Source organism: Stenella coeruleoalba (assembly GCF_951394435.1).
Source record: "Stenella coeruleoalba genome assembly, chromosome: 20".
NCBI classification, from domain to species: Eukaryota; Metazoa; Chordata; class Mammalia; order Artiodactyla; family Delphinidae; genus Stenella; species Stenella coeruleoalba.
Window position 1 is genome coordinate 40787223 of NC_137166.1, and position 13432 is coordinate 40800654.

Genomic DNA, 13432 nt, shown 5'->3' on the forward strand with positions numbered 1-13432 from the left:
GTCTTCTAACCATCGCACAAGGACTGTTTCACCTGCAGGACTCGGGTGCAGAGCAATCCTAATTCTGAAGCATACCTGCAGTCCAGCCCTAAAGCCAGCCTCTTCATATGGGGTGCTGTCCTGTGGGCCTGGGATGTAGCTCTGCTAGTTTCACCGAGGAGACCTATGACCAGGTCGGAAAACGGCAGAACGGGCAAAGATAAAATCCAAACCAGCATTTGCGTTTAACCACTATCCACTGATGTAACTCAACATTATTTCCAGTCTCCCCCCACGCCCCCAACACACACACACATACACTTATGCATAGTGAAAATACAAGAGAAAAGTTAAACTCTAGAATTTGGCCGGTGTTCCAACCACCAAAACTTAATCTGTATCAGCGTTTCAACCTTTTTTTCATTATCACGTCCCTAAGGAACTTTTTTTTAGACTTTTCCTGATCACCCCCTCCATGAAATTTGAATATCTAAGATATACTGTATATCTGCACTTTATACATTAAAAGAATAAGGTTTTTTTCAACCCCCAAGAGCCAATTTTCTCCCTGTTGGGGGCGGAGGGGGTAATATCACCACAGAGAACGTATGCTCATATAAATGAACTGGTTGGTGACAGTTGTGAGAGGAAACAAACTTTGTTTCCTGGTATCTTGACTGAAAAAAATGTAAAGCCATCAAGAGACTGTGATTAAAAACCTCTCAGAGGTAGCTGTATTCGTTCCTCCATCATGTGGGGAGCACAAAAGGACAGAGCCTACCTACTCCAATCTCCACACAACTATTGGGGTCGTTTGAGTCCTAGCAGCTTTCAGGCCTGGTGAGATGCAATGAAGCCTGTGAATTCCTAAGCGTAAGTCCTTCAGGCTAGTTTATTAACATCCATGGGTGGACTCAGGAAGATCTGGGGACAGCACGTGGTTAAGTGTTAGTGAAAATCCAACCCAGTGCTAGATTAGCTATAATTTAAGGCATGATAAAATATCTGAATTTGAGGGTATTAGAAACACATACATTTCTGGCTGAAAGTCCTACTTCGTCCTACCAAAAAAAAAAAAAATCCCAAGCCAGACTGTACACCTTGGCATCTGTTAGTAGGAAATGTCTATTTCTAGGGTTTTTAGACACCTGTTGTATATACCTGTTTTGCAGGGAATGACATTAGAGCAGTCCAAGGGAACAAATTGGAAAGACCAGCCAAGGCTGGTTTGTGGACTAGAAGAGCCAACATCTAGGAATCATCACACTTCGCCAAAAGCTTATTATGTGATAAAGCACCATCATCTGCTTTAACTGGATAACCTGACTATTCGTGTCCTTATTCAAAAACATACAATAGTTATTCTAACCATGGAAATGGAAAAGAAAGGCGTAGGTGGAAACAGCAGACAAGTAGAGGGAAGAAGAGTACCAGGTGTTGAAGAAAATGAACCAACCTTGACAATGTTTAAATATTTTGTTAACTTTATTTAATAGAGTCCTTGGATAATTATACACCTATGCTAATCTGCCTATAAATTTCATTCTTCTAAACCATTACAAATCTAGTTAATACGAAGTTGATCAAAGGAAGAGAGAAAAAGTAACTAACAATATTACATAATACCTTTTCTTAAGAATCTTCCCAGGGAAGGAGGCAAGTATTTTAAAGGCGGGGTGCGGGGGGAGGGTATGGGGAAGGACTCAGGTGTAATGCTGATTCCTGTGCAACTCTGGAATGATCTGTGAGCACTGAGAAAGCTGATCTCCAGGACTCAGCATGGGTTGCCTAAGACCAAGAGTGCCAAACTAGGCTCGGAAGAATGCCGTAGACACGGCTGATCTCTGAGGTCTCTGACATGGGTCATACGCAAGGAGTGTATAAAACAACCCATGGGATGTAGGAAGAACATATTAGGATTTCCATATATTGCAATACATAATGTGTATATATATGTATGTATACACACACATATACGTGCACACGTTCACACACAGAGAGGACAAACATTTTTGATTGATGAAGTTTTGAGATCAAAAAGTTTGGAGACTACTGCTCTGACTTTTATTAAGACACTTGAAAAACCAACCCTGTGGACGAGGTGGCAAAATAAGATTGCATGAAACTACTGTTGCAAAAATATGTGTAAGTGGGCCAAACTGTCTTCAACTGAATATGTGTTTCTGTAAAAGAATACTCAGTATTGTAAAGATCTCATTTCTCTCAAAGACTTCTTTACCTTTTATACAATTCCAGTAAAATAATCTCCATGGATTCTTTTTTGGAAACTGGTAAAAGATTATAAAGTTTATATGAGCAAGAAAATATGCAAAACTTGCCAGAACATGTGTTTAAAAGAAATACAGTATGTAGAACTGTTGCAAACTAGTTCTTTTTAAAAATCATTTAAACACAATAAATGAGTTTACAAATAGGCCATATACGTACTAGAATTAGTATGTGATGCAGATAATTCAAATCAGTAAGGTAAGAACGATGGTGAAACAACTGATTCTCCAATTAGAAAAAAAATTGTCAGATCTCTCTCTTCATATTAAAAAGGTGCAATATTTTTTAAAACTAGGAAAAAGTATTTTTAAAATTTTACAATCTTGGGATGGTAAAGGTTTTCCTAAGTATGTTGGAAAAACCCAGAAGCTTTTATAAAGGGAAGATGATAGACTTGATAACAGAAAATGGAAAACCAATGCAAAGCGAAACACACTATATGAAGTACACAACACTGAGAAATACCTGCAAGGTATACAACAGAAAGTTAATATCCAGGGACTTCCCTGGTGGTCCAATGGTTAAGACTATGCACTTCCATTGCACGGAGCACAGGTTCGATCACTGGTCAGGGAACTAAGATCCCACATGCCACGCGGTGCGGCCAAAAAAAAATGTTAAAATCCATAATCTATAACTAATCCCTTTATATAAAGATTAAATCGATGATTGGCCAAAGAACATGAAACCATAAATCACAGAAAAAGAAATACAAACAGCCAATAATGTCCTGATATTATCTCCACCTAATACATTTAAAATGATATATCATTTGTCGCCTAAGATTGGCAAAGATTAAAAATATCCATTGTTGACAAGGACACTGAAATAAGACCCGCAATGCACATTGGTGGAAGTGTAAATTAATACAATTTTTAACCTTTTGTAATGTAGTTTGCCAATGTTTATCCTAATTTAAATTCTAGCAATTCTATTTCTAGAAATATATCCTAAAGAATTACATAAACATAAGGATATTCTCTATGCACTGCATGTAACAGGGTAAAGCTGGAAACAATCTAAATGTCCAATTAGAGGGCAGTATTAAATAAATGATGATACATCCATACAGAGGATGACTACTATATTGAATACCCATCATTGTATAACAAAATTACCCCTAAACTTAGTGGCTTTAAAACAAATATAAACATTTATTATTCTTACCGCATGTATCTGTGCATGAGATATTTGGGAGTGGCATGGATGACATGGAGCTGGCAGATCTTCCTCCTAGGTGGCTCACTCACATGGCAGGCTGGTTGTTGGCCAGAGGCCAGGTGCCGCCCATGTGGCCTTCTCTACACGATGTCTGAGTGTCCTCACAACATGGTGGCTGGCATCCCCCATAAGTGCGCAATCCAAGAGAGGATAAGGCTAAAACTAGGATGTCTTTATGACCTGGCCTCAGAAGTCCCACACTGTCACTTCCACCGTATTCTATGCATCACACAGAAAAGCTATGATTCAGTGAGAGGGGAGTATATAAATATCAAGCAGCAAGGATCATTTAAGCTGAAATTTAAAGGCTGAATAGTAGTTAAGTCAGGCACTTATAAAAACTTGGAAATTTATGAATAGGAAGTAGGGATGAGGCTGGAGAGGTAAATGGAGCCTGACTCACAGCAGTACTTTCAAGCTTGTTAAGGAGCTTTTTATATAAAGCCAGTAAGCCACCGAAAGACTTATATCTTAGTAAGATCAGTATGTTTTTTATATGGAGGGTGGACTGAGTGGACAAGGCCAAAGGGCAGGAATGGTGGTAAGGCAATCGGTTAGCAGACTATTGAAATGATCCAGACAAAAAACTGTGCCTTGGATTACAGTAGTGGCAATGGAGATGGGGAAAAGTTGGGCAAGTCCTGAGATATTTAGGAATAAACCCAATGGGACTCAAGTGTTTGACTGGATATATGGGCTACACAACAGGGAGGAATCAAGTTTGGCTCCTAAGTTATTGACAGCAATTAGGAAAAGGGGGCACATGGGATGAAAAGTAGGTTTGGGGATTAGAAAAAGTTTAATTTTTAACGAGTTGAGTTTGAGTGCTCTGCACACATGGAAATTTCCAATAGGCACTACATGTATGGGACCTGGCTGTCAGGAGCTATGCCTGGACATAAACACTTACAAGTGATCAGAATATCACTGGAAATTGGAGCCATGAGCCAGAGAGGAAGAGTTTACATGAGACTGAAAAGGAATGCCAGAAAGGTAGAGAGGAGGAATACTGGGAGAGTCTATTGCCACAGAAGGGAAGAGTGATCCAGAGTGTTCATACTACTAAGCCAAACTACTGAAAACTGAACAAACATCGTACATCAGACAGGAAAAAGCCAATGGAGAAGGAGAGCTCTCTCCCTTGGTCCAACGCAAGATGCTTTTATGGGAAGGATGTGACTTCCCATAAGAAGACATTAATGACTTCGCGTGCAGTGCTTCTCAAAGTGTGACGTACATACAAATAACCTGGAGATTACATTAAAATGCAGATTCTGATTCAGTAGGCCTTGGGGAGAGCCGGAGAGCCGACATTTCTAAGGTCCTAGGTGATGCCAACACAGCTGGTCCACAGACAATATTTTGAGTAGCAAGGTCCTGCTATGGCTCTCAAACTTTGCTGAACACAGACCCACATGGAGAACTTCTTAAAACCAATTATTTGTCCCTGACCCCTACAGATTATGATTCGGTAGGCATGTCTAGAACCCGATAATTTCCAACAAGCTCCCTTATGATGTTGATAGTGATGCCACAGGTTTCCAGGCCATACTTTTGAGCTGAACTGTTCCAGCACAACTTAACTACTGCTGGCCCCAACAGAGGAAAAGCCAGATCCCACTGGGTTTCAAAACACAATGCAAACAAGTATTCCTGTAGACCTCTGCAGTCACAGCCCATGACCAGAGGTCAATAGGGGCAAAAGTCTACTGCTCATTACCCATCACCCCCATGGTTGCTGTATCAGAATGAATTCATTCTTAATTAACTTATTTATTACCAAGACTTACCCTCAGCAGTGGATGTCTATTGCTCTCAAAGCGTTATTTTGCTTAGTAAAGCCATTTCATATGAAAACAAGCAGCTGCTAACAAGTACTATTTCCTTTACTCAAGGGACGCATGTTTCACAACAGACATTTTTTTCCCCAGTGCGCAAGACAGTTTAAGAAAAAACCCTACATAATAAGGTGGGGAGGAGAGGGGGAATTCTACTTAAGGAGGAATCAATTCACATATGTATTTATTAAACACACAAATGTATCTTATGTAAAGCATCTTAAGGCGAAAGAGAAAGATTATAAATATACAGTCCCTGTTCTCAAGTCCATAACATGAAAAAAAGACACCAACAATCATGTTAAAACATGACAAATGCCACCTGAAAAAACAGCTGACATTTATTTTTATTAAAACCACCAGCAGATACCTCAACCCATTGACACAGAATGTGTGTCTGTTATTAACAGCAACAGACACACAAAGGAGGAGGAAAATATCAAACAGTGGAAACAAGGAAAGGCACCTGGCTGAAGTAATTCCTGGAATTAGACAGACGAGCAGTCCTCTTCACAGGTGGAAGACCCAGAGGACCATTCCTTAATAAAAATCAATTAACATGTGCTCGGAGAATCTGCTAACAAAAGGCTTTACCTACTGTTCATCAAAGTGTGATTAAGAAAGATATCCACGTATACAACACAGCAACTGCCCTCCGAAAAGGCTTACACTCTAGTTTGGAGACAGAGTAACACAGGAGCCTAAGAAGACAGAGGAACGTATTCTACACAAAATTTGGAAGAAGACAGCGCGCCCTGCCCCCCTCGCCAAAAAGAGGCGCGTCTTTGGAGATGCGAAAGTACCTCACTGGCAGTCGGTAAAAGACTTCCAAACACAGATCACCGGCAGTTGGGGCCTGGGGGTGTTGCCAAGACCCGAGAAGGGGGCGCGCCAGGCCTTGGCAACGCGGTTAGCTGGGAGATGTCCGAGTGGTCGGACTGCTTCCGTCCACCGGGCCCTTACTGACCCCTCCACATCCACCAGCACAGGAGACAGGAGGGCACCGGCGCAAGAAAGAGTTTTTCGCGGCCCCCAGCCCGTCTCACCCTCCCCACCCGGGGTTCGACTTGAGGCCACCCTTATTCGCATCCCGGCCCTCTTCCCCCGAGCAGCGCCGCTCGCTCTGGCCTGGGGGTGGCGGGAGTCTGCGTAGGCGAAGGTGGCCTCGGGCTCCTCGGTCGGTGACGGGGGTCCAATGTTCTTCGAGGGGTGCCGGGAGCCGCGGGACATAGCGGAACGGAGCGGAACTCAGCCAACACTACAGCCCGGCGGCCGGAAGTGCGCCGCTTCCTTCCGGCCGGCGCCGCACGAGACGGGGCGGGGCGCCCCGAGAGGGGGAGGTGGCCCGTGCTGACGGACGGCTCCCGGGACCTATAGGCGCGGCCTCAGTGGCCCAGCCTCCCCGGCGCGCCCCCTCCCCGGGGCGGTGACTCCCCCCAGCCCCCCATTTCCAAGGTGCAGCACAAAGCTCCGCGGCTGCTGGGTTTTAGCTTTCCCCGCGGCGCGTTGCTGGCCGTAGTGCGGCCCCGCCCCCACGGCCCTCTGCGACCCCGGCCGGCCGGCCGGCTGCCCCCGTTCCCGGTCCGGAGCCGCGCGCGAGGACGGCTGAGGCCGCAGGTCTGTGGCTGCGTTTCGGGCCGCGGGCAGCGCGAGGGGACGCACGGGCGCGAGGCTCCGTCGGCGGCCCCGGACTGTCCGGCGGGCGGGTGGCGCTCCGCCCTTGCGTGGCGGCGTTCGGCTGAATCTGCCGCGAAGACCGAAAGCCCGCGGGCCGCCCCGCTGCGTCGCTCAGGGTGGGGGCGCGAATCCGGCCCTCGCGGCGTCTGCGGAGACCCGGTGTGGGACTGGGCTCCCCCTTGTCCTCCCGACGTGCGGGACTGGGGGCGGCAGCTTGGGAGAGAGCAAGTTTGCCGAGGGCGGGGCGCCTTCTCGGGCGACTTCTTGCTTTGGCCACGCGGGCGGAGGGAGGGGCTGGGTGGTCTCCGGCCTCGGCGGCCACGCCACTTCCTAGGTGAGCCGGAGCGAGTTACTGAACTTATTCGGCCCCTCAGCGTCTGGCGGGGACTCCGGTGGTGTAGCTTGGGTTGCGGAGGTGAGCTGAATAATGTGCCCTGCAGCGCCCCGGGATGCCCAGTACGTGCTGGTTCTTCTAAGCAATGGAGAAAAAAACCACCCGCTCTCATTTCCCTTTTCAAACATTTAAGATGGCATTCCTTGTAATTTGATGGGCAAACTTTTGTTTCTTGGGTTCATGCAGTTATCACACGTAGTTGGCACTTAAACATTTGTTGCCCTTCTGTCCTAATGTGTTACGTTGTATCAGTTGTGGGCTTTTTACAACTCCGCTTGGGGCCCTTAGAAAGGTCATGATTCTAGGATGAGGTAATTTGGGGGTAAGCTCATCTGTAGAGGTACGACTTTGCCCACACTCCTTTTCTCCCTCGTTGCTCCAGAGTCTCCATTTTCGGTGCTTGCACCTTTTTCCTCTCAGATTTTTTTTTTTGTATGAATGAATGAATGGTATAACGTTGATTGGTGTGTTCTTTTCAGTAGAGCAACTTGTTTACCTTTAGGAATTAATAAACTGCCCCGACAGTCGTGTCCGGCAACCGGTCATAGTTAATAAATGGTTAAACGCTGTTCATTCGTCGGAGGAGTGACGCCAGCTGTTCCGGGGGACTGTAGCCAGCTTACTCACTGCCACCACTCCCCTGCCTCCCACTTACTGCTTCCAAACCAGGCCCCTGCTCCCTGCCGTCACTCCCACTGTTGCTGCCTGGTGTAGCAGCTGCCCTGATTGGCACACCCCCGCTGCCATCACCACTGAGGCATATTCCTAAAGCTTCCAGTGTGAATTGTTTGAAGGAGCACCAGTATCAAAATCCAGATACCGGAGACAAAACAGTGTTTCAGTTCTTCAAAATCAGACCATCAACAATCAACAAATTTACTACTTAATACCTTTTCCATGGTTGGTACTATAGAAAATAATATAAAACTACCTAATTATGTGACAAAATGCGTGGTAACTGCTATGACTCGGGAAGGGGAGAGATCAGTAGGGGTTGGTGCATCCCAAGAAAGAAGGTTTCCTGGAAGAAGGGCAGGGGATTGTCTGTGATGCTCACCTGGGCTCCTAACTCTTGGCAGTGCCTGCCACAGGACAGGCGCTTCATAAATGTGGTTGTGTTAAAGAAATATTTGTGTTGTGTCTTGAGAGTAGCTTTGAAAGCCGGTTAAGGTTTGGATGGGAAAATGGGAGGGCGTCCTAAGCAAGGGAAAATGGCTCAGGTAAAGTCTCCAAAACACAGATGAGCACAGGCTGTATTTGGCAGAGAGGGTACGGACATATGGATGGTGGCTTAATTCTGTGTTGTTTGTAGGAGTGGTTGGAAGAACAATGCATGTGAGTCTTTGACACCATGATATCCATCAGGCAAAGAAAAGGAATACAAACCACAGAAGTTTCAGAGGATTACGTGGCACAAGAAGAAAATGTGAAGTTGGAAAATAAATTGTCATCTAGTAGGTGATTTAAATTAAAGCAGCATTTGGGATTGCTTTTTTGTCTGCATATTGAAATAATCACTCTCCAATAGGATAAAAATTTGGTGAGACCTAATAGGTGAAGAAACTTATTCTATTACCTTGATATTTTAGTTTTACAGATGATTTGATCGCAATGTGATAATATTTGTTTTACAGTTATGATTAGATAAAAGACCTCTGATTAGAGCCCTTTGCTTCTCAGCTGCCTGTTCAGTATAGTTATGCCAATCTGATCCTTTGACTTTGAGAGTAATACTTTTTCCCACTGTTCAGATTTTAGTCTACTTCTAATTTTTCTGGTTTGTGTATGCTGTTCACAACTAGACAGCCTTACCTTGGGTGAGTTTCTCATTTCATTAAAGTATTGAAAGATGAATCAAACTTTCTTTTATTCTTTATTTTCAGTTAAATTCCTGAAATTTTCTAATTTGCTTTTTTTTTTTGGTGGGAAAAGTGGTCAGAATTTGGTAAATTGTTTAAATAATGTTGAAGACTCTTGCTAAGCCATACATCAAATGGCATTAATTACCAAATTCCTGCTACCCGAGTTGCTTTCTTAGGCTAAGCATGGTCAGGATTTTTTAAAGTAAGCATGAAAAATTTCATGTCTATCAGCCATTTTGGGTATCTGACAGAGTTTACATCAGCTGCAGCTAGAGCTAGTAAAGTAATTTGGGGTAACAGTTTTATTTTTTATTTATTTATTTTTTTGGTGGGGGGGGTGACAGTTTTATAAAATAAAAGTAATCTATATTGAGCAGTCATGCCATCCAACTCAGCTATTAGCAATTTGGGACAATACAGAGTATTTTCTGAAAATCTTATATAAAAACAAATACAGGTTCAAGTTTGTCCTTTTAAATTAAAACATAACTTTGAGGACTGTTCATTTTACCAAAGCAGTATTTATTCAGGTCAGAAAAAAAAAGAAAACTAAAGAAAAGCAAAAATGAAGGAAAAAATACTCCCACAAACCCACTCATCCTGAGATTACCACCAATGACACTTTATCTTGCTGTCTAAATGTTGTTCTCTGTACATGTACACCTACAAGCATTCAGATGTGTTTTTTCTCAAAATTGAGATCCTACTCGCTGTTGTGTAACTTGCTATCTTTCTCTTGTTGTGTTATGAACATATGTCAGTCAGTGTATTTTTAAAATTTTGTCAGTGTGTAGTCACTGTGTGACTGTAGCATAATTTATTTAATTTCTTATTGAATATTTAGATGATTTTTAACCTTTTACCTATACAACCTGAACCACAGTGGCCAAATGTTTGTTTAAAACTTTATTTCTTTGGGGTGTATGCCTAGATTTGCAATTATTGGTCAGATAGTGTGCTCATTTTGGTGGCTTTTACTTCCTGTTGCCATGTCACATTCCAGAGAGGTATCCATTTATTCTAACACCAGCAGTGTTTAAAAAATGTCTATTTAAAAAAAAAAAAAGGCGATATTTTTGTATCCTTACCAAAACAGAGTACTAAGCATTTTTAAGCTATCAAATTGGCCACTATTGTAAAAGTTATAGCTCTTTGTTTTGGTTTGCATTTCATTAATACTAACTTTTTTTTTCTATTAAGTTTATTGGCCATTTTTTCTTCTGTGCATTGCCTATTCATGTCCTTAATCAGTTTCCTACTGAAATATTCATTTTTTTTTATTATCCTGAAAGTATTTATCCTATATTAAGGATATTTTATCTTTCTTATATGTACTATAAATATGTTTCTTAGTTTATATTCCTTTAACTTGTGTGATGGGGTTTAAAATTTTAAGTAATCAAGTTTGGGAGTAGCTTTTAATGAATAAACCACACATTGTAAGTAGATCATCTAAAAGACTTTATATTTTAGATCTGTAACCCATTTATTCCTCTATCTGAGAAACTTAGTAGTTAAACTAGGTCAAGCACAGGTCCTAGGTGTTAAGATGAATAAGATAATATGCTGGTCCTCAAGATGCTTACATTCTAGTTGGCAAAATGGACAAATGAACAGTTAGATACAGTGGGGGAAAAAACTATAATAAAAGTATGAAAAGTATAAAAAGGTCTGTGGAATCACAAAACGGAACCCCTAACTGTCTGCTGGAGACACAGAAAGCTTCACCACTAACGGGCAGCTGGAACTTGGCACGTTGGACAGTCTGAAATAGAACTATTAACTGCTAAATCCTTTACTGACTTGGTTTTTCATCTGTTCATTTTTCTAAAAGGTTGTACCAATAGAAGATTATGGACGATTCTTTCATTTACAATTGGTGGAACTGTTGCCCTTTGCACTGGACTTCTTACATCTGTCTACCTGGCCACTTTACATGAGAATGATTTGTGGTTTTCTAATATTAAGGTATGAACATTGTATGATTTACCCATCAGTGTCTCCAGTAGTTAGTTAGCCATTTAGATGAATGACCAAGACAGTTCCGTTTTGCCATAAAGAATCCAGTCTCTTGAAAAGTTTGGCTATAGAGTAAAATGACTTTTTCTTTGTTAGTTTAAAATAACATCAGAATTTTTATAATCAAGTGAGTTTTCCCATTATCGTTAGTTTATTCATATTATGCATCAGTTACTCTAAACCAGTATTTTTCAAGCTGTAGATTGTGAAATTGGTGTAGTAGGTCATAAGTAGCATTTTTCATAATGAAATCAAATATAAGAGAATACTATCACATGGTAAGGTTGATAATTATTTGTGAAACTTTTATTTTAATTATATGTATGTACAAACTAGGTCACAGTATAAATTTTTTTTTTCTGTTGGATACAGTAAAAAAAAAAAATGAAAGAAAGAAAAAGAAAGCGAGAGCTACTGTTCTAAACCAGGGAATTTTAATCTGGCTCCATAGATGACCTTGATGTGGTGTACCTTTCTAATAATATATGCAGAAGATTGAGAGGAAGCCATAACTGTCATCAGATTTTCAAGAGAGTGTATGACTCTTTAAATACCAGTTTCCTTGTTGTCTTTCCCTTCCCTCCCTCCCTCCCTCTCTCTCTTTCTCTCTCTCCCCTCCGACATCCTTTAATTTGGCTTTGGTTCAGAGCAAGTATATCACTTAAAACTTACACATTGCCAGTGGTTTTCATCCAGATATACCTTTCTTTTCATCAGAAATGTCATGATCTTTGACCTTATTTCCCACCATGGCTTTTAATGATTAGTTGCTTACAAAGGTAAAATTGAGTTTCACAGGGCAAAGATTTATCATCTATGAGAATATTCAAAAGTATCTATGCAGAATGTGAAGACAGTTCCCAAAGAGAATTTTCCAAAATATTTTGAGCTTTGGTTCCATTATTGGAATGAGTCTCCAAAGGAGACTGCTTTGAATGACAAATTTTATTTTTATCAGTAATTTCTAGTATGTTTATTTTTAAAACCTGTCATATTACTTTATAGGTACAGCATGGATATATCTTTATACAAATAATCATGGTACCAAAAAATAATAATTCTTACCCTTCAGTGACAGTTGGTAGATTTTCTTGTCAAGAAACATTTTACTCACCTGTCTCTTTAAAATTGAGTACCTATAAACAGATTCCCTGGAATTGAGAAATTTAAAACTTATTTATTAATACAAGTATTCTGAATAAAGCCTGGAATTTCCCCTTTGTGGGCATAAAGTCAAAATTAAATGCTAGTAACTCTATAGCAAGGAGACATGGTGAAAGAGATCACATAATTTTAAACTGTAAGTTTAGCTCTTTAATTTAAAGCTTATACATGGCCCTACTAGCACCCTTAAATAGATATAGCCCATCATCAAGAAACCTGAAGAAAAGGCCAGGTCATGTATGGCTTTGTAGACTGGGCAGGAGTTGGAAGGATGTACTGATTCATCGTTTGTGTGGAGTGCAGTTGAGGAGGAAGAATTATCAGTGATGACCTTCTTTCTCCCGTTAGCAGAAGGATAGATGGGTAGATCTTCATTCGCTATGATCGTGAACCCTGTGGGAGGAGCAGATCTGAAGGGTACAGTGACTTCCGACCAACTACCCGGAGTTAAGCCACACTTTGTAGGTTGAGGGCACAGTCATCCCCAAAACTGACCCTTACTTCAGAAGCCAGTCACAACTTTGGGGGACCCCAGGCTACTCTCACTTCTGACCAACTGGCTATCTATTCACCAAAATGACACAGAACTCAGGAAAGCTCTGTACTTATAATTACAATTTTATTATAGAAATAGAATACAAATCAGAACCAGCCAAAGGGAGAGGCACAGTGGGAAAACTCTGGGAGAGTCCCAGACTCCAAGTTTCCATTGTCCTCTTCCTATAGAGTCAGGATGCATCATCCTCCTGGCACATCAGTGTGCAACAGTGTGTAGAGTATTGCCAGCCCGGGAAGCTTACCTGAGCTCTGGTGTTGAGAGTTTTTACTGGTGTTTCTTTATGTATGCATGATTAGTTAAATCATGGGCCACAAGGTTGAACTCTTAATCTCCAGCTGCTCTCCACTTGCCAGAGGTCAAGCTGGTATCTGTTGGCTCAGAGCGCCAACCCTCTAAGCATACGGTTGGTCTTTCTGGCTTGGCCAGCTCC

At 41.8% G+C, this 13432-nt stretch overlaps 1 protein-coding gene across 2 annotated transcripts in view; it reads left to right on the forward strand.

Moving 5' to 3' along the window:
• The first annotated feature begins 6694 nt into the window (after positions 1-6694).
• DPY19L3 (dpy-19 like C-mannosyltransferase 3) overlaps positions 6695-13432 on the forward strand; it is a 70850-nt gene continuing 64112 nt past the window's right edge. Inside the window, exons 1-3 of one of the 2 annotated variants that reach the window (XM_079908166.1) lie at positions 6695-6944; positions 8711-8852; positions 11095-11228. In XM_079908166.1, the coding sequence (XP_079764292.1) occupies positions 8750-8852; positions 11095-11228 (237 nt within the window). In that variant the 5' untranslated portion in view covers positions 6695-6944; positions 8711-8749. Of the gene's footprint in view, positions 6945-8710; positions 8857-11094; positions 11229-13432 lie in introns of those variants that run through there. The other variant, XM_079908167.1, reaches the window with a different exon arrangement.